This window comes from Takifugu rubripes, chromosome 21, assembly GCF_901000725.2.
Source record: "Takifugu rubripes chromosome 21, fTakRub1.2, whole genome shotgun sequence".
NCBI classification, from domain to species: domain Eukaryota; kingdom Metazoa; phylum Chordata; class Actinopteri; order Tetraodontiformes; family Tetraodontidae; genus Takifugu; species Takifugu rubripes.
This window is the reverse complement of record NC_042305.1, coordinates 4,726,441-4,748,286: the sequence shown is the minus strand read 5'-3', so window position 1 is coordinate 4,748,286 and position 21,846 is coordinate 4,726,441. Positions and strand designations below refer to the sequence as shown.

Here is a 21,846-nt window from a genome sequence, read left to right as displayed (position 1 = left end):
CTGGAGTTCTTGGTGAAGCAGTGGGAAAATTCCTGCCTTTCCCATTTTTCAGCCTCCATTTGGTGCTTCAGCAAAGGAAACTCTAATCTAATAAAGATACTTAAGTTTTAATAAGACTGGACTTAAAAGCAGAGTGATTCCAATGATGGTTTATTGGGACTGAGGTAGTGGTCCATGCAGAGCAGGTCAGGCAGCAGGGAAACCTGGTGGAATGCAACAACCCTGGAAGCAGAAACAACTGAGGGGGAGGAGTGGAGAGATGGAGCGCTGTTTACACCCGCATCCTTGGCTGGCTAATGGACGACAGTGCAGCAGCAGGTGAGTGGAAGCTCTCAGTGTCACTGGGCCCATTTACATGACCATAATAACTAGGACTAAGCAAACAATTAAAATAATCTGATTTGATGTGCTTAAATGAACTTCAGAAAGATGGTGATCAAGACAGTTTGCATGTTTCTTACAGAGCAGGTCTAAATATGCTGAGGTAAGACTGGTGAGGCAATGCACCAGAAGTGACAACTCATGATGTGGTCACGTCGTGACAAATTCCCTTGTGTTTCCTGCACACGTGCTGATGCAGTTGATGATCACTTGAATAAGCTGATAACTTCAGGACCAGACTGAATATGTGTATGTGAACCAGAACTATTGTACCAGAAGCCAGTGGAATAAATAAATATGTTATTAAAATATTGCAATACTCTTCTAATTCTAATTAATCTTTACTGGCTGCACAGTGAGCACTCAGCTCCATAAGTACACGACACAAAAGACCATTTAAAAAACGTCTGGGCTGAAGTTCCCATGTAAATAAAATGCCTCAAACATTCAGAAGTGAAAACAATTTTCATGTTTATAATGTTTCTATTTCCTTTCCTCCTAATCTATTTATTATCTGAGGCTAGCTTCTAATGTGGCCAATCATTGGAGAGTCACTAGCAGTGAGACTGTAATTAATTCAGTCATTATTATAAAATGAACACTTATATTTGTACATTTCTGGGAGTTTTGTTAATGTCTATGATATTGTAAGTTCTTTGATTTTAAGAACAGTTTACAATATCTGTCCAAGGAATTAAAGACCGTGTCCACTATTATTTTTTGTTCATTGCAGACAAAATATTTCAATAATTGCATCAGATGAGACAATCCCACGCTCACCCATTCACAGTAGTTGAGGCTACCTAGCAGAGCTGCTCTTCTGGAGAGGTAATCAATCAATCAATCATGTGACAGCTTCAGGGATGGATGCCGGGTTCAGTGTCTCAAAGTCCTTTTGAGCTGTCGGAGCATTGGTCTGGATCCTGCAAGTACAAAGAAACAACAAATATTTGATCGTTCATTTAGATTCCTGGTTTCTATTGTAATGTTCATGCAATCAAATTTATTTTCTAATCGTATTCCTGGTAAAATCATTTTTGTTGGTGTTCTTAAGAATTTGTATGGTCTAAAATCCCATTAGCCTACTTTTGTTCTCTTTTCATGTTTGGGCTCTGCACACAGAGAACTCCACAGAAGCCTGTGAAAGAAATATATCTCTTCATTAAAGAACCTGCATTTTGATTGGACAAACCCAGTCTTTGTGAGGAGGACTTCTCATGACCAAAACCACAATAATACAATGGAAGAGGGGAAATAAATGAAACATCCAGATTGCTACTTCAATTTCCAAAAGCTTTGAAGTGCTGTTTTATCCCATTTTGACAAAAATAAATGTGTACTTTTATTGTAGCATGTGCCGGAAGGTTGCTAATGGGTTTAGAATAAAAGACAACATTCTGATTCAGAAAGGAGCTGGTGGCACAGAGCACCATTTACTTCAGCTCATTTTAAAACTAGAGAGCTGCTGCTCCCTTATCATTGGTTGATCAAGTCAAAGATGATGACCCACTCAGTGGGAATGCTTGTCTGCAGGTATAAGTGATCCCCATGAACCAAATCAAAAGCCTGGCTCCATGCTGAATGGATGCAGTGATTTGATCTGCTGCCTTCAGTTCAGGATCACAGCGATGTGTCCATGTGAAAGGGTCCAGGTCAAATGGCCAAGGATTTTCTCTTTTTTAGGAGAAGAATCACTGTCGCAGAGGCCACGCTTATTTATGAACTCTGACAAGTCAATGCTACAGAAAAACACTGAGGGTCCAGTGCTGACCTGCTGTTGTTGGAACTTACAATGCTGCCATGGATTGCTGTAGAAATCAGAAATAGTGTTTGTTAACCATTTGTACGGCTTCATTATGCAATGGCGCTTTTAAAGATTTCATTGCAATGCTGAGAGTTTGGGCAAGCACAGTTTGCATATGTGATGATGTTTGATGCTTTCTAGTTGGCACACAAACAAGCTTTTATCCATTAGGAAGAGCACATCTGTAATGTAATGAGTGGTAGGTGTCTATGTGAAGGATGCTTAATGATAACCTGTCTAATCTTTTTGTGACATTTGCAAGAAGCTAATCTTAAAGGACATGAGAGTTTCCAATATTAAGATTCAGGTTGTTTTGTTGAGTTTGTGGTTGATTTGTTCTGTTTATCATCATCTGAAATTTAAACTGATTACTCTTAACACTCCTGCGTTGTCCTGTCAGCCGTTGTCCTCACTTTTACGCTGTTTTGAAACAAAAACTAGAAACACACATGCCTTGCTATAAAGGCTGCTAATATTCTGTTAAAGTGGGAAACGGCTGGTTGTGGGATGATTCCCAGTCCAGCTGAGCAAAGCTGCATCACCTAACTTGACCTGGCTTTGACCTCTTCATTTCCAAACAGACAAAACTAAACTTTCTACGCAACCAAATCTTGACTCTGTGACACAACAGTTTGAGCAGTCATGGTTATAGCAGAGGGTGGCACAGTGGCAGTTAGTACTGTTGCCTCACAGCAAGAAAGGTTCAGATCCCCTGGGGGCCAGGGGCTTATTCTGTGAGTAGTGTGTATGCTCTCCCCATGCCTGTGTGGATTCTCTCCAGTTACTCCAGCTTCCTTCTACAGTCCAACAACGTGCATTTGGGATGAATGGGCAACTCCAAATTGACTGTAGGTGTGAACATGAGAGCAAAGGGTCTGTGTCTTTGCATGTTGAACTGTGGCACGTCTACGGTGAAGCCCTGCCTCTCACCCAAAGCCATTTGGGATTTAAAGAGGACTATAATATTTAACATCGTCCCATTTCTGTAGTTTTAGCATTGGGGTGCTAAATTTTAGCATGTGTAAAGTGCCCAAATCCTCACTTTATGATGCAGTCATCTATAGACCAGGCAGGCAGGCAGGCAGGCAGGCAGGCAGGCAGGCAGGCAGGCAGGCAGGCAGGCAGACAGACAGACAGACAGACAGACAGACAGACAGACAGACAGACAGACAGACAGACAGACCGACCGACCCTTAAATAGTGTTGGTCAGAAAATTATAAGTAATAATAATAATAGTAATAATAATAATAAATAGAATTTGCTTTAGAAGAAACAAAAGCCTGACTGGTGAGGAAATCAGACAGTGACGGCGTGGTTGCCTTAATCCGTGTGTGGAGCATCAGTGACCTCTGCTGTAAAAAAACTGACACGTCTTTACTCTTTTTCCTGTAATCACTAATAACCAAATAAATCATAATTCTAATAATGCTTACACTTACACACTTCATATATTTGTTGTTGAGTTTGATTGATAATTGAGGAAGGCATTGAGGAAGGCATGAAGAAAGGCAGAGATGATGATAAAGGTCCTTGCAAATATCTAAACATCTGGAGGGAGGCAAGAGGGGAGGAATCACATTGCTCATGTAGAAAAATAATGGAAGAATGATTTTAGAAAAAAACTATGTTTACTTTGGCATGCAGAGTAATTCTATCCCCTCCTTTTCAACATCAGACAATTGTTTGCTAAATTGAGGCATTAGAAGAGGTAAGAATAGAAATCACATTACAGGAAAAAAATACCATAGGACATTAATGTTTGAAAATGATTTAATTCATCAGGATTTGGTAGTAATTTGTTCCAGCTATCTAATGGGCTCCCTATTCAATAAATAGCGCCCTAGCTAGGGAGTTTGTCTTTTTGTAGTGGTGTCCGTATGTGCACCCTATTTAGTGCACTCAATGCATCCTATAGTGAAAAGTCGACTTCAAACCAAGCGATGTATCCCGTCAAGCTTCAAAATTGCACATGAAAACATTTATTATTATGTTAATTATTAAGAACAAAGGGCAACAAACAACCACTGAGTGTTCAGTGATTATTGATTTTTAAAAAGTACATCATGAAATATTCAACTGGTATGTATGAATTATGTGATGCAATAAGGTTGAGATTGGTAAAAGCTGCTGTCATAAATGCTGACAACAAAAAGTAGAGAGACTATGGACAGTGCAGGGAAAGAAAAAAAACATTTAACAAGGCTTATATAGGAAAGGACATAGAGCACATTTACCGTACTAAAAAAAAATTATAAGCATCATCCCATTCTGAACATTGTCAAGTAATGGAGTAAATGCTAACATAAAGTAAAGACAGTTTACTGTTTTACAGTTTTAACACAGTTAAAGTAAAAAAGGAGTAAAACAGATTTTTATTTAGGATGGACTAGGGAAACGTTTACAATATTTAAAGACTGGACCGATAAAAGATTTTAGTTACTCCTGCAATCTAGCCTCCAACTCAATAGGTGGCAGTAATGCACCTTAAGCACCAGTTGCCGCCCGCCAAAATTAAAAGACCAGAAAGAAGATTTTTTTTTTTTTTTAAAACGTCTTTGAAAGTGAAACCAAAAGTCGCTACACGTCTTCACTGCTATGGAGGTAAGTTCATTATTTATATCAGACATTGCCTTTAATACAAGCAAATGAAATTAGACACATAAACTGCTACAGTTTCTGCACTCTGTCTCATAAGCCGATATTTTACAAATTAATATTACCTTTGTTGTTCGATTAAAATAAAGGACTTTTTACAGTTTTATAACTCTTTATATTCTGGTTTTTGCCACAGTGCTCCAGGCTCCATGGAAGCAGTGAAATTCACATCTCAAATGTGACAGCCATCATTAATGAAGCACATTACAAAGACTCTAAACGATTATTTCGTGTTCTGAAGTCCTACAGAACTGAAGAAACAGATCTATGTTATTTAGTAAGTGGAACTTGTGAGCAAATAGATGACCTTTCAGTCCAGCTGTCTGCTGCATTAAGGTCTATGGCTGGTCCTGATTCAGACAAATCTAATTGCCAGCAAAAGGAGGATTCTTCATTACACAGGAACTGTGTTTCTGTGTCTGCCACCGTTATGAATTACATTCAACAAAAGTGTTCTAAAGAACTCCACAAAATAGCAGGAAACAGTTTCTCCATTTCTCCATTAGTCAGTGAAGGCAGCATGATGGTGCTGGTCGTATTTACACCTCGAAATCCCTCCATGTCTCGTCCTCATGCCGACTTTGTCAGACAGCGCTTCATCGTGTTCTACCAGAAAACTGCCTCTAACTTAAAGGTCATAAATCTTCATATGAGTCTAAATGACAACCAAAAGCTGCAGCGAAAATTTCCACAGCTTTTGATTGAGAGCAGCAAGGATCGACCCGAGCTAACCGTGATGGGGACTTTTGCACATATAGCTATGCTAGAAAAGTCCCTTCACCAAAAACAGCCACATACTCTGCTCAGACCTCCTGACAGGGGGACGATGAGCGCATCACCTACAAACAGCAGGGAAAATGAAGATGAATCTTGTCCTATCTGTTTGGAAAATATACCGGTAGCTGTAACAAAGAAAAAGACTCTTGAATGCAAACATTCCTTCTGCACAGACTGTCTGAAACAAGCCTTTGACCACAAGCCGATCTGTCCAACATGTGGGAGAGTGTACGGTGTTCTTACAGGGACACAGCCTAAGGGAGGCAAAATGATAGTCTCCCAAAGCGAATCGTCGCTGCCTGGATATGATCGATATGGAACAATAATCATCAACTACATCATTCCCAGTGGCATTCAAGAGGTAAGACCACAGATCGCAGACTGCTATTATAATTATCATTAACTAAGCAAATATGTCACTGTTAGATGGTGCTGTTGCAACACCTGAAAGGACCTGTTTATGTTTTCTAAAACTAGATCTGGTCAAAGTTTTAGAAGCACTCAAACATGCCAAATTGGTGCCAGTTTGTTGATCTGATTGTTTTGTGCAGGAAGAGCATCCTAATCCCGGTGAGCCATATTCTGGTGTGACACGTAGGGCCTTTCTCCCTGACTCCCCTGAGGGCAGAAAGGTTTTGATGCTGCTGAGGAAGGCTTTTAACCAGAGACTCATCTTCACTGTTGGTCAGTCAACCAGCACGAACAGAAACAACACAGTCACGTGGAATGATGTGCATCACAAAACCTCAACACACGGAGGACCAACAAGGTAAGAACACAATTCACGTTGATGTGCATTTGTTATTATTGCATTTGTCACCTAAAGCCCCAGTTTGTCCATCATTTCCAACAATATTTAGAATTTTAACCACAAAACTGCTCAAATACACCCAGCTTTGGAAGTGAAGGTGAAAACGTTTGTCCTGTATTTGCAGCTATGGATACCCAGATCCAGATTATCTCAGAAGAGTCCAGGATGAACTGTCAGCCAAAGGAATTAAATGACATGACCTAATGACAGGATGTGCCCAAACACCTCAAAGACGGTTTCCTTTAGCTTTTCACTTTGTCACAATGGTGTGAAGTTCACATTATATATAGGTACAGCAAAGAAGCACCACAGAAACCTCATTAATCTGGCTGATCGGCTACAGTACAAATAACGTATATTTAATGACATAAATGTATGTAAGCCCATTTTATCGACTTTGCTAGAGGTAGAATTCTTCTAAAGAGAGAGACAAATCCTTCTTCCGTTTCTTCCACCCATCCCAGTCTACACTGGGAAGGGTTCTCTTCTGGGGCTGCTAGAGCACCTCTTTATCTTCTCTTTCAACCAGAAATATCAACATCGTTCACTTTGTATTTTTCTATTAAAATGTCTGTATCCCACCAATGTCTGACTGTTTGACCTTTGCATCTGGATTTAAATGTACTTTACAAATAAGTGAGTCTAATATAAACACTATAAAAACCACACATGAACGTTGTGGTCCCCTGTAGAGCCCAGGTTCTATAAAAGCTTTGACCTCCTTTATGAAAACAGGCATAATCTTCACTAAAAATATATTCAGACTTATGAAATGATTTAAAATATATATATTATAGCAGTATAGGAATTCTCAAACTGTAGCTCAGTTATATGAACTGAAATAGTTTGCTTTAACCCAGCACCATAAATTCTTAGTGGTTATTTGAAATTTTATGTATATTAAATTGTGCATAATATCGAAAATATATTGTTCAATCACTACATTTTTTTGCCACAGAGGCAACCACAAGAAGAGGAGGGACTTGTTTTTGTCCCCAACAAATATACAATTATTGAAAAATTAATAAAAATCAACACTTTATACCAACAAAGCTGAACCAGCAGCCTGCTTCTGTTCCACTAATAAAGACGGGCGTCAGGCTTATACCAAACAGCAGAGGGCGCTATATTACATTTCCAGAATGAATAGGGCGACCTTGACCAGGTGCACGAGCAGACAGACATCTAAATTCTTGGAAACTCTGACGTAGCTAAACAAACGTTATCCATCACTTTTCTAATGAGCTCCTTGCTTTTATGCCTAAACTCATCACACAAAGGTGCACATTATCTCTACTATCCTTTCTTTCACTTCCAAGGGGTTGAATTGGTTGACTTAAAGTCTGCAACTTGCCAAATCTGTAGGAGTACCCCCTCTCCCCATGTCTAGACAGACAGGCTCCCCACAACAGAAAATAACGGTCAAGAAAAAGGATTAAAATGAGGGGACAGACAGCTGGAGGAAGAGGTGTCTGGGATGAGGGATCAGAGCTGACCTGCTGTTTATCCCTCAATGCTGCAGCAGCACCAGAGCCGAGCGACAGTTTTACACACCATCTAAACTGCAAGCAAGAATAAATTTACCTGCAAGCGAAACACTATTCTTTGTTTTTTTTGTTTAAAAAAAAAAAAACCTGAAAATTCAGCTTTATCATCAAAACATGGATTATTTTTAAGATATTTTCATTTTAACTCGGGTTGTGATCCCTTGACCTACATCTTCATGCAACCAGAAGGTACCTTCTTTTATGTTTTTTTCTCATTTTCCAAAATCTGAATAATCAGTCCAATATTATTATTTTGGTTCATTGTTCAAATGTGTCGTTCAGATAGTTTGTATAGTGTCTATTAGTACACTTTCATATAAATGCACCTCAAACTTCTCATCCAAATCATAAGTTAATAAGTGATCAGTGATTTTATTTTAAATTTAGTATTTTCTTTAGAAAATAAGATATAAGTAGTCATTCAAAGGAAGTGAAGGAGATATGGAAATTTCTATTCATTTTTTTGTGAAAGGTAGTTTCTCCTACATGCCATTGAGAATGTATGGTGTGTTGAAGGAGACTTAGTTGTCAGTTATTTCTATTTTTAATATTGTTAGTAGTAATCGAGCCATTCTTATTTGACTTATTATAAGATTTGTGTGATATTGTCAGTCTATTGTTTGATAGGAGAAATCCCCCCTGTAATTGCAGTGCTGATCCTCTAATGTACCCATGTAAGTCAGAGGGAGACATTAAACTTTGCACCATTAATCATGTTATTGCCTTTAGACATGTTGGTATCGACACGAACGCTTTTGCATTAAAATCACAGCATGTTGCAAATGCATCCGTGAATAAAATTATACATTTTCTGTGAATGGACAAAGGGGCAATAAGGTTTGGATGCTGTTGAGAAAACGAGATTCTAATTTGTGTACCTCTTGCTAGACCAAACATCGGTTTACAAATGTGGGGGGTTCAAAGCTTTAAGCTGTCCAGATAATGGAAAATAATCTGCAGCCAATCTTAAAGATTTCTCTTCTAGAGTCTGATAATGTTCTCATGGTGTCCCTGAGCCAGATGCTGAAGCTCAAACTGCTCCTGGTACCATACGTATCTAGACAGATGTGTGCCCTCATCTCAGCAGCTCTCTTTACCTTCTAACTTTTTTAAATAATAAAACTTTTCATTTTTCCTGCTGGTCTGTTTTAAACTATTTTAATTGTAGATGTAGTGAACCATTACAACTCTTGCAGAGGACGCAATATTTCCCCACTTACACACTCTGTAGTGTGTAGTGAATATATCATGGATTAGTTGACTAACCATTGCTCCATGTTTCAAACTGACCTACATTTCTCATCACACACTTCCCCCCCAGCCCTCTTCTTGTAGGCGCCATATGGCCAGAGATTATAATAGGAAATGCTCAACTGTACACATGGATGATGGTAAATTGACAAAATACCAGTTTGACTAAAAAAGCATTTTAAATCCAGATTTAAATCCAGACAGTTGTTTTTGATGTAACTCAGTTAGGACAAAACATGTTAATGGGACTATGACTATATACCGGTAAATGCAGAGTTGTAGTAAACTATCCGTTGCATATAGTTCCAAAAGCTCTTGTTTCCCAAAGTAGTAAATGCATCGCAAATGAATGAAAACAGGGTTGTTCCAGAAATTCATTATTGGTCCTCTTTTATTGTTTTAATGAACTCCTCTGAATTGTTCTGCCCTCAAGTATCCTAATGGTCATTTGTATTATACATGCGTTGCAGATCATATGAAAAGAACTGAAATAAAACGTTGTCTCTTCCATAGAAAATTTTGGTTGGTCAGCCCATATCAGTGTGCATCTAATCTTCAGGAAGTTCAGAGGGGCTGTCAAGGATCCTCAGTAGGCCAAAATGCCCATTACTCAAGAGAATGCCCTCAGCATTCTTACTCTGCTGGAGGACTGGCCCCAGGCTCAGACAAGGCATCAGGACAACTATCCAAATCAGGAAAACTCCGGCTGCAAGGTCTCAGTGAGTACTGGTAATAACCATGTATCTACATCCAGTGATCCATCTCTGTTTAGTGCTTGTACAAGTTTAATTCTACCTGAAAGTTTGGTTATTAATACAGCCATCCTTTATGACTCTCCTTTGTGTACACAACAAGCAGGGTGTACTCTAAAGATGAGTATTTCCTTCAACTGTACATTAGAATTAAAATGAGAAACACCTTCCCCCAACTTTTCCATTTCATATTCTTCTGCCTGTCTGGGTCGGTGTCAGATTGTCAGCAATCTCAGGGGAAAATATCTTCTACCTAGCTACCTCTCCCAGCTTTAGTCATCACCCCAGGCAGGGCTTTTTCCACTGGAAGTGCCTTTCATTGTCAGTTTCTCCTCATCCATCGTTTCTCAGAACCTTGCTTTTACAGCTTGTGCAAACAATGTGATTTTTACAGTTCATAGTCTGTATCCTAGATCATGACAGATTTTAAAATTTGCTGGATTTTGGGTGTGTTTCCTGTTTGGTGTAATCTGAGCAATGTGGACAGTTGCTGAAACATAGACTCGGAGCCAGACACACTGGAGATGCTTTCGAGACACTGCAGAGATGTGGCACAGCACTCGTTGTGCAGCTATTCACTATAATGTGTGAGCATGTTTCCAATCACATCCATGTGGGTTCTTGGGACAGCTCGCACAGCTATGGATCTGCATTTTGGGTGCAAATCTTTGAAATGGACACAGAAACTATGGCATACAGTTAGCTTTGATCTTTTTCTGGAACATCAGTTTTTACTCAGCTTTCTTGCTTATATCTTCTGGTAGACATGATATCATCCAACTTTATTCACTGTTTGCTTGATCTTATTGTTCTATCTATAGCACCATCACTATCAAGCTGTGGAAGAGGACAGTAGCACCGGCATCCCCAGCAGCAATGTGGAGGACAAGTGCTTGTGTTTGGCTGCTGTTCAGAAGCTGGTGGAGTACATTAAGTTCAACTTCATGGAGAGCGACACCGAATTAATAGCCAATACGTCCTACAGGACAGGGCTGGATGTGGAGATTCATGCATTGTCCCTCAGAAACGATGGTGGAGGTAGTGATCTTGGCCTCAGTTTTGGAAACATTCCTATATTTGGGGACCTAGACAGAAAAAATAATTCAGGCCTGAGTAGTTGGTGGGACCAGGCTCCTGTTATAGATGTGGGACACATCTGGGTGACGGAGGTGAGGAAGGAGAGCCTGGCAGCCCGCTGTGGGGGAATCAAATTGAGAGATGAACTGCTGTCACTGAATGGGCAGTTGATGGTGGGCGTGGATGTCGCTGGAGCCAGGTATCCTCTATTTTCCTCATCAGAGATTTGTTTAAATATTTCATATAAAATCAAAGTATTCCAGGATTAAGGGAATTCTGTAATCAAATTGACTTGACTAATATATTCATGAATACAAAATAATGAAGTATTGGCTTTTGTATATATAACTTCATTAGTTATAGATCATATAGAGTGACGCTGTCTGTTTCTCTCAACCGCTCTTTTACAGTTACCTGGCAGAGCAGTGCTGGAAGGGAGAATGTATCTACTTCATCATGCTACGACATGTCAAGCAAAAAGCTCCTCCTCCTCCTCCCTGCAATGTCATTGGTACTATTAGTGTCCCTGTCAGCAATGGAGAAGAGAAGCACAACAGAGCTCAAACTGAGAACTCTGATGATGTTCCACACTCATCCTTTCCCTGTAATTTGGAAAGTAAAGACTCAGAACTGCAGAGCCATCCCAATCTTTATAACTCCTCTTATTCCCTGGATTCTTGTGAGACCTCAGGTTCCATCCTGTCCACACATACTCTCACAAAACAAAACCTTGACCCTGGAAGTGCTCTCCCTGCCTGCCTGCGTCACAGCCATCCATTAGAGTTCCAAATGAATTCTTTCAATCGTGAAACTTCAAACCAGGTATATCATATTCCTACTTTATGGTACAAAAGACCACTACTATTAATCATTCTTAACTCTCATACTTTTATTTTGAAGATAATGAATAACACAATGAAGAGGGATTAATGATTTCAGGTGTAATTCAGCTAAATTATTCATACACACTTTACAACTGTATGTTGGTTCTTTTTCTTTTGTAGCCTAGAGAGGTCTTCCACATCTGGAAGATGCATATAGTGAAAGGTGAGGAGGGGCTGGGCATCCAGATCACAGGAGGTCGTGGCTCTAAGCGATGTCTTCTTGGTGTCATTATTACTCACATAGAAGAAGGAGGTGACATCCATAGGTACTGCTAATCCCAATGAAATCAAGAAGTAAATGTAAAGAATTCATTTTTAAAGCCCAGATTGCTTTATCTCTGGACTAAAAATTGAGATTTTCAGAGTATGACAGAATAAGTAAACAGATGCATTTATACTTTAGAGATGGCCGCCTTCGTGCTGGTGATGAGTTGCTGATGGTTAATGGTAAGTTACTGGTAGGACTCACTCATCAGGAGGCTGTTGCCACTCTGCGCTCCACTACTGGGTTGATCCAGTTATTGGTGGCCAGCATGGTAAGGACTTTCCCCCCAGCTCGTATGTTCAGCTTTATAACAACAATAATAAAGAGTCTTTATTGCTTCAGGGGGGATCAGACTTGGCCTTCAAATGTTTCTCGTACACCAATCTTCCAGACCTTGTCAGCACTTGTAATTTACCATCGGTTTTACTGGGGACTGCTTTCTCTCCTAAACATCACACCTTTACCAGTCTGCATGATTCAGAGCAGGTATGTCAACTGTTTAGTTTGGGTATCTGGTCTGAGAACTGTATTATTTCTCCCCATTATCACTAGTATCACTGTTTTGTTCTTACAGTTTTCTAATGTAGACAAACTTGATGAACAATGTCAGAGAGAGCTACCCAAAGGAATTTCCACATCTCTGAAACTCTGCAGTAAGTCACAGGGTTGGTACTTCACAGGACCAAATACCAAAATAAACAGAGCAGCATTTCCTTTCAGTTTCCCCTCATTATTATCCCCCTGAAAGAACTTCATAAGAAAAATTAATCTACTAAATAAAGTCCACATTTACAGTATTTTATGGTGAAAAAGTGTTTTGGGGACTGGTTGGTTTTCCAGACTGGGAGTTTAATGCTCATAAAGTTGAGTGTTTTACAGATCAGCTGCAATGATCCCAAAATATACCAGATAAACTAAATACTGGATAAACAATGACCATGTCTTTCTTATTCTTAGTCTAATTATTATTAGATATAGACCTTGTAATTGTTATATGTCATTTTCATTTAGTTACTACATTTAAAATACAGGTGAAGTAAAAGAATCAATATGTTTCAATCTAGTTTGTATACAAATCTGTACAATTTCCCATTGTCCCTTTTTCAGGCAGTAGCAGCTGGATGGACTTAGTGTGTGATGACAATAAGCTGTTTAAGCTGAATGGTATCAGAAGCAGAAATGTGCTGGAGAAGCTTCCCTCGGAACAGTGGAAACACACATTTCCTCAACAGCCAGATACATCTGTTGTGAGTTAGTGGAAGCTTCCCTTTATTCTTTGTAGGATCAACATACAGTAGATTACACCTATTGCATTCCTTATTACCATTTACTCCTTTATTACAAATAAATGCTCCCCATTTCCTTCCAATCTGCATTAAGTTACATGAGAGGTATGACAAAATGGACTATTTCCAAATCTTAGGTATTACAGTTTTTCATAACTATATGGTTGACAGTATTTCTCCACACTACACTCGAAAAGTAGTAAATAAAGATGATTTAAAGATAGACAATTATTACTACCATAATAATATTCATATTCTCCTTCTGTGTTTAATTTCCCACATATTTTCTCTATTTTTTAGAAAATAAAATCAGCCTGCTGGAAGACCACTGATGATGCTTTTCCATGCAAAGTGGCACAACCATCAGTTATATCCAGTGTAGTTCTGATGAAAGGGAATGGCAAGGTGAGTTATCACCTGTCTAGGAATAATCCTCCAAAATGAACTGTACTTGGCTTTCACAATGAAATGACCCTTGATATATGCAATGTTCCCAACATGGGAAAATAATGGATAATGAATAATAATGAATAATGAAAATAATGAATGTATATCATTTATTCTCTTTGTTTCTATCTTTTGACATGTAACCTTTGATATGATTCATATACTAAGTACCATCATTATAATCAATATGACTAGTGCAATCTACAAGCTTGTAGATGCAGTTAGGTAGAGCAGAGCAGAACGTAAATCAGTCGAAGAGAGTGGAATGTAGGGGGCGGAACAGGAGGGCCCAAGGCAGGACCTAGGGAGAAAAGTTATGACCTGCAGATAACCATCAATAGTAGTGGTCTTGGTGTGAAAAGCTCCCTAAAGCTGGAATATGGCCAAATAAGGTAACCAAAGCAGAAGGAGCCAGCACCCAGTGATAGTATATTATCTTCTGCACATTCTTGTATCATGCCTTCGGCTGTGACCCTCAGTGTGTTGAGTGTCTTGTTGTCTGTTCGAGGCACCAGCTGGTGATAAAGTTCTCAGTTCCCAAATTCCTGATTTCAACCCTTGGATTTGTTTACACTGCACTGAACACCTAAGAATATTTTGTGGGGGGGTCCTCCAGGTAGGATGGAGCTAGGCCTCTGAGGACCTTGTAGGTCAAAAGAAGGGTTTTAAAAATTATTCTAAATTTAACAGGCAGCCAATGAAGAGACGCTATTACAGGAGTTATGTGATCTCTTTTGTCAATACCTGTCAGAACTCTGGCTGCAGCATTTTGAATCAACTGGATGCTTCTTAAAGAGTTGTTTGGACACCCTGATAATAAAGAATTACAATAGTCCAGCCTGGAAGTAACAAAAGCATGAATTAACTTTTCAGCATCATGCCGCGTCAGTAGCTTCCTGATCTTTGAGATGTTCCTCAGGTGAAAAAAGGCACTTCTAGAGACTAATTTAATGTGTGAGTTGAAGGAGAGATTTTGATCAAAAGTTACTCCTAGATTCCTCACAGAGAGACTAGATGTTAATGAGATACCACCTAGAGTGATCATATGATCTAATCTATCCCTGTTTTACTTGTAATTGTGCATCATGTCTGGTCCTGGTGCTTGCCATCTTTTTATATCTGAGACATTTTTAAGGATGTCAACCACTTGGGTAGTAACTGGTCTAGCTCTTCTTGTAGATCTACAAGCCATTGAGTGTTTATGTGGTGTGAAGCCTTCTTAAATGTTCCTGCACTATTGTTTAGTCTCTAGCCCGAGTGGGTCAGTCATCAATGTTCATTCATATGTTTATTAATTCTGACTGACATTAAGATATAACATTTATAGGGCTTAGGATTCAGTATTGTTGGAGGACAAGACTCTGCACATGGCCACATGGGCATATTTGTCAAAACTATTTTCCTTCATGGAGCAGCAGCAGCAGATGGACGCCTGAATGAAGGTAAGTATTTTTTTACTGAGAAAAACTCCAAAGTACTATCACACAAAATAATTAGTCCACATTGGCGTGAAAACATTTAGGCAAACTCTGTTCAAAAGTACTACAAAACTACAAATGTGAGCCTCCAGATCACTTTGGACAGGGTATCAGAGATTACTTAACCTGTTAACCTTTTGCATTGCTGGGTGATAAAAAATTTCAAGACATTTTAAATGCTCAGATCCCTTTAATCTTGTTTCAACCACAGTATCAGCACCCATGGGTTCCTCTAGGAATTTGCATAGTACTCTAAAGATGAAAATAATCATTGCCCAGATAAAAGAGAAGACTGTAGGAACACAGCAATGTGTTTTCAGATCCCCAATACCTTAGTGTGAAATGTGATGAAGAAATAGCAGTTTACAGCAATGGTGGAGGAAGAACAAGAAAAATGTTCAAATCAAATCAAATCAATCGTTATTTATATAGCATCTTTTACAATCAAAATTGTTTCAAGGCACTTTCCAGAATCCTAGGGCCTAACCCCAGACAAGCAACAATGGCAAGGAAAAACTCCCCTTTAACAGGAAGAAACCTTGAGCAGGACCAGGCTCATGTAGGGGGACCCTCCTGCTGATGGCCGGCTGGGTAGAGAGAGGAGAGGAGAGGAGAGGAGAGGAGAGGAGAGGAGAGGAGAGGAGAGGAGAGAAACACATACAAAAATACACAGCGGGTCAGCGGGGCCGGAGGTCATCATGCAGCTCCGAAGACGGCAATACCTGTAAATGAATACAGAGGGGGGGGGGGGGGTTAAGGAGTTAAGGAAATTCCTGGGTTAAGGAGAAGGAAATTTGAAGACATCCAGGACTTTATGCCTTTAAGACAGGTCTGGAGCTTCACTAACTTCTGTCTCCTCTGGTTTCATGGATAAATAAAGCTGAGTGTCATCAGCATAACAATGAAAATTTATCCCATGCTGCCAAATAATGTTCCCTAAGGGAAGCATGTACAATGTGAAGAGGATTGGTCCAAGTACAGAACCTCGAGGAACTCCGTGGCTAACCCTACTGTATGAGAAGGGAACACCATGAACATGAGCAAACTGGTATCTATCAGATAAATATGATCTAAATAAGTTTAGTGCTGTCCCTTTATTCCCAATCACATGTTGCAGTCTATGTAACAGGATGCTGTGATCAACTGTATTAAAAGCAGCACTGAGGTCCAGCAGAACCAGCATAGAGACCAGTCCATGATCTGAAGCTATAAGAAGATCATTAGTAACTGTAAGAAGTGCTGTTTCTGTGCTGTGATGAGCTCTAAAGCCTGACTGAAACATCTTAAACAGGCTGTTTCTCTGCAGGTGCTGCAGTAACTGAGTCACCACCACCTTCTCAAGAACTTTCGAGATAAAAGGAAGGTTGAATATTGGCCTATAATTTGCTAATACATCAGGATCCAGTGATGTTTTTTTAAGCAATGGCTTAATCACTGCCACCTTGTAGGACCGGGGTACATAACCTGTCACTAAAGAACCATTGATCTGGTCCAGGATAGAACTGCCTATCAATGGTAAAACATCCTTCAACAGGTGTGTTGGGATGGGATCTAAAAGACACGTGGTGGTCTTGGATTTCTGAATTAGCGATGACGCCTCAGAAAAATATATAGGGCTGAAGGAGTTTAAGGGCTCGTTGGAGAACCTGTATGTTCCCACAGTCAGCACGTCTGGTGATGGTCCAGTTGTAGGGATGGCCGGGTTAGCTTTTTCTCTGATAGCTAGAACTTTATCAGTGAAGAAGCTTATGAAGTCTTCACCACTAAGGGAAGAAGGGATACGTGGATCTAAAACACTGTGACTCTTGGTTAATTTGGCCACAGTGCTGAAAAGAAACCTGGGGTTGTTCTTATTATCCTTTCCCCTAAAGAAGAAAAATAAGCTGTTCTAGCCTTGCGGAGGGCCTTTTTGTAAACTAATAGACAGTCTTTCCAGGCTACATGATAGCTGTCTATTTTACAAGAATGCCACTTTCTTTCTAGTCTTTGCACTTTCTGCTTGAGGGTCCTGATATGTGAATTATACGAGGGAGCACACGTCCTCTGATTTACTATTTTCTTTTTCGGGGGGCAACAGAATCAAGCGTGATTCTCAGTGAGGTTGCTGCACCTTCAGCAATAGAGTCAACCTCAGCAGGGCTAAGATTATAATGATTAATCCCTGGGGAAACACACAGTGGTCCAGGGATTAGCACAGGGATCGCGTCCTCTCTCTAACATTCGGGAATTTTCGAGAGTACTGCTTGTCCAATGTCTGAAAAACAGGTCAGAGCCCGTGTTCAACTTTAAAAGGCCTCCAGGTAGTTGTGCTTCACTCAACTGTTCAGCTAGACCTGCAATAATATGATCTTTAAAGGAATGATCTTGCATCCGCACTACACAGATAAGTCAGTCCTTGTTTACAAAGGATATTCAGTCAAGCCTGGTGGGTTCTTGATGCGAGTTATTTGTCAAATAGGACATTACGGCAGCATATGTGGGGTTGTTTTGCCGCCAAAATTTGCAGAAAAGGGGAAGATTGGATAACTCTGAAGAATCGGTGATAATTGCTCAAAGAAGAACTGAAATAATTGCCAAAGAAGCTGAAAACAGGTACCAACAATGCAGCATGGCCCAAAAAATAATTCTAGGGTCCCCTTTTATTTGATTTTATATTGTAAATATAAAAGATTAAAATGTAAAAAAGTTGAAAAAAATCTGAATTTAAATATCATATGTTATCCATAACTTTATAGCTTTTGGGGGATAATTTCATCTTCCACTTTATTACAAATAGAAATTTTGACCAGGAGTGCCCAAATGTTTCCATGCAACCTTTGCTTTTATATGTCTATGTACCACTCTTCTTTTTAGGTGATGAAATTCTTGAAGTAAATGGAGAGTCTCTCCATGGCCTCACGCACCTACAGGCCATCCAGACCTTCAAGGTACATTTTATAGATGCTGTTTGGTCATGAAACTGGGATTCGTTATACCTGAGACAGGGATCTTTTGGAATATTTAGCTTTATTATGATGGCTTACTATGGTATCATAATAGACCCACGTGTAAATTTCTGGATGATCTAATTGTATACTTTTAGATTTGCATAAGATGTATATTATAAGATATTAGTTCAGTCACAATGTCAGGTATGTTTTGTCAAGGGGGCTTGAAACTTGCACCTTGGATGTCAAATAAAAATTTACTAAGAGAAATACAGGGAATGATCATTCAATTTCACTTTTAAATTACTTTATAGGCATGGCTCTATGATGTATTTTTTTGACTACATTTCAGTTAATGTAAATTATTAATGTTATTATTAAATTAAAAATGTCACTAAATTACAAGAACAAACTAGAATTGCTATCGATCCTACAATACCAGTTTGTATAAATGTGGCACAGAAGTAGTGAATGCAACAGGTAATTAAAGACTGGATGATCATGGAATGGAAAACACGGTGCCTCATTGCAGGTATTCCTTTGCTGGCCCACCACCGCAAAGATGCAATGCGCACCTCCCAAAAGTTGTTAATACCGTATTTTCATGACCATAAGGCGCACTGTATTAAAAGGCGCAGTCTCAGTTATGGGTGCTATTTCTGTATTTAAAACATACAAAAGGCACACCGTATTATTAGGCGCATGCTGAAACATACAGTAAAAAATGACAACGGAAGTAAAACAGTGAGTTGACACATTTATTGAACAAAATATTAATTCTTCCACCACAAAACCATCAAAGTTTTCATCTTCTGTATCTGAATTAAACAGCTGCACTATTTCAATGTCCAACATCCCGAATTCCCCTTCTTAATCATCTGAATCGGACTCACCGACCGGTTCCGGTTCAGCGTTGATTTTGTAATACGGTATACAAAGTAACTACAATACATGAAGACGGTATCATAGCCCATGCGTCTACAATCCACCCGCATATGGTGGCATAACTTGCCCACCGCTGCCTCATAGTCTTTGTGAAGGAGTGTTCGCCTTCCGTCATCCAGCGCTCTGTCCGTTTCCGTGGCAGCCGAGAACCACGGTGAACGACGACTTCTCGTGCCCCGTTGTGCGTAGCGCCACCATGCCGGTCCCTTTTTCTCCACTTTGTGGGTCAAAGGGATGTTAAAAGTCAGAGGGATCTCATCCATGTTGGTGATGTGCCTGGGCGCGGTTATCTTGTCGCGGCAGTACGTGCGGAAGATGGCCACCCTCTCCTGGTAATCCGCGGGCAGCCGCTGCGCAACAGTTGTCCTTGCGCGTATGGAGAGATACCGCCTCCTCATAAAGCGAAAACACTAAGATTGCTCGATTGCCATTTTCAGCCGCATATTCGATGGTCTGTAGTTTAAAGTAAGCTTCATTCATACGCGTCTCGTTTGACCGGCGCCATTTTAGGGGATCCTTACGCGTAGGTGTGTCGCTAATCGATTGGCGGAGCGTTTACCGTAGTGCACCCACCAAAGGCGCACAGCAGATTTTGGAACTCAGTCCACACACAAGGCGCTCCATATTATAAGGTGCACTGTCAATTTCTGAGAAAATCTGTTTTAGGTGCGCCTTATAGTTGTGAAAATACAGTACATAGAAAGGGACCTCAGACCCTATGCAGACCAGGAGAGCTGTGGTTGATTTGCTAAATAATGTAAAGTTTAGTTTTCACTTTTCTGACTTTACTTAGTATAGTATTACAACTTTTTTCATGGCCAGGGTGGTTTGCTATCCACTTAAAGTAAACAAAGAAGCTGGTCATATTACTCATATAGAACTACCCCCAGTGATATTCTATTTATTGCGTATCTCGTCTGTTTTCCTATTGCTCGCTCGGAATTCCTTTTCTGACTGTTCTTTGTATAACCAATGTCTTGTGTATGCTCTTTGCCAATTAAATCCAAAGTGGCTGGCTGCATATAAGTAATGAATGTTGCTGTTACGAAACGGGGGTTGAACAGGACCCGAACGCAGGCCAGGACACAATGATGGAGTGGTCAAACAGCTTTATTTACGGGGGGCACACAAAGAACACAAAGGCAGCCCTCCAGGACTGCATGGCACCCAGGGAAGGGGCACGGCCCTCCAGGGTGCAGGGAAACAATGCGGCCCTCCAGGGCGCAGGGAACAGACGCGGCCCTCCAGGGCACAGGGAACAAACGCGGCCCTCCAGGAAACACAGAGCAGGAGCGGCCCTCCAGGAACCACAGAACACCAACACACAACAAGGGAGACGAACAGACACGCTCGCACAACGGTCACTCAGACAAGACAAACAGAACACCCTGGCACTGACAGGCAGGCACAACCTGCTTAAATAGGAAGCAAGATGTAAATTGCCTGCCTGCAGTGCCAGCTGCCGCCAATTGTGCTCCACACCACCCCCTGCAGGACAATGACCGACACAACCCAGAAACCCCAACAGTTGCCCCTCCACTCATTTCAATGTAAATTCGGGAAGTGACCCAGACAACAACCTGCTAAAAATGCCACGTCCTCTACCATGATTAAATGTAAATGTCATTGCACTGGTTATTATCAGGTTTCTTGACTGTCATTAATTGTTGATGTCTGTAGCCTATACAATCCTCTCAATTGCATGTGTGTCATTTCAAATATTTTCTTGTTTCTAAAAGAAACTGAAAAAAGGCATGGTCACTCTGACAGTCCGGACTTCTCCAAGCCCAGACCCCAGTCAAGGGGCTGGTCCAAAAACCTCAAACATGACGGAAGGGACACTTCATAAAGGTCAGCTGACAGCTGGACACTTACTGGCTTCTACTCTGGACACCAGTGAAACATTCTCCATACAAATGTTTGGGGGAGCAACAAAGCACACATTTGCTTTAAAGAAAAGTGTAAAAATAACTTTAAAACTATTATTTTTTTAATTTCTTTTCTCAGAATCTGGTGTTGAGTTTTGTTGTCTGGCACCGGAGGACAGTGTTTCTGCCCTTTATGGACATAATCTTCCACTGGTATCTTCAGCCAAGCCTGACAGCAGTCTCAGGTAAAGTTCATATACAGTAGCATAGAGATTGTTTTAATTAGTAATGCACCAAATTATGTCAACTAAAAACAGTATTTAAAAAGCAGTTAACTTAGAACACAGGTTTCCAGTGATGTTTGGCTAAAGTATGGATAGGTAAAGACAATGCACCATCCATACCCTTGGATTCATGGAAATGTGCAGACTATGTTGTCTACGTGGTCATACATTTCACTACAGAGTGTTATTATCTGGCATATCGTCTTTTATCAGCGCTGCCAGTGGAGGGTTGAGTCGGTCCACCTCTATGTCACCGACCTCCCATGTCTGGCAAGTCTGTGTAAATTTGAACAGATAGGGAAGGAGAACATACAGAATCAGTGCTGTAACCACATGACTGATGTCAACTTGTGAGAGAACCTCTTAATGTCACCAGATGCTTTGCCACAGTCCAAGATGGATGAAA

The 21,846-nt window shown here is 40.2% G+C and overlaps 2 protein-coding genes across 3 annotated transcripts; both read left to right on the top strand.

The window, feature by feature from the left end:
* The first annotated feature begins 4,715 nt into the window (after nucleotides 1–4,715).
* Nucleotides 4,716–7,014, top strand: LOC101061217 (probable E3 ubiquitin-protein ligase DTX3). Of its 2 annotated transcripts, none has more exons than XM_003974524.3 (4): nucleotides 4,716–4,787; nucleotides 4,978–5,979; nucleotides 6,170–6,387; nucleotides 6,554–7,014. In XM_003974524.3, the coding sequence occupies exons 1-4, from the start codon at nucleotides 4,782–4,784 to the stop codon at nucleotides 6,621–6,623; spliced, it is 1,296 nt and encodes a 431-aa protein (XP_003974573.2). In that variant the 5' UTR covers nucleotides 4,716–4,781; the 3' UTR covers nucleotides 6,624–7,014. The 2 variants fall into 2 exon arrangements, with proteins under 2 accessions (XP_003974573.2, XP_011613556.1); XM_011615254.2 differs by lacking the exon at nucleotides 4,716–4,787 and having other exon boundaries at nucleotides 4,980–5,118; nucleotides 5,792–5,979.
* A 6,852-nt stretch (nucleotides 7,015–13,866) lies between these two features.
* Nucleotides 13,867–21,309, top strand: pdzd2 (PDZ domain containing 2). The gene is made up of 4 exons (XM_029829885.1): nucleotides 13,867–13,896; nucleotides 15,266–15,380; nucleotides 18,270–18,343; nucleotides 21,028–21,309. Exons 1-4 carry the CDS (start codon nucleotides 13,879–13,881, stop codon nucleotides 21,280–21,282), a joined length of 462 nt encoding a protein of 153 aa, XP_029685745.1. The 5' UTR covers nucleotides 13,867–13,878; the 3' UTR covers nucleotides 21,283–21,309.
* Nucleotides 21,310–21,846: the final 537 nt, after the last annotated feature.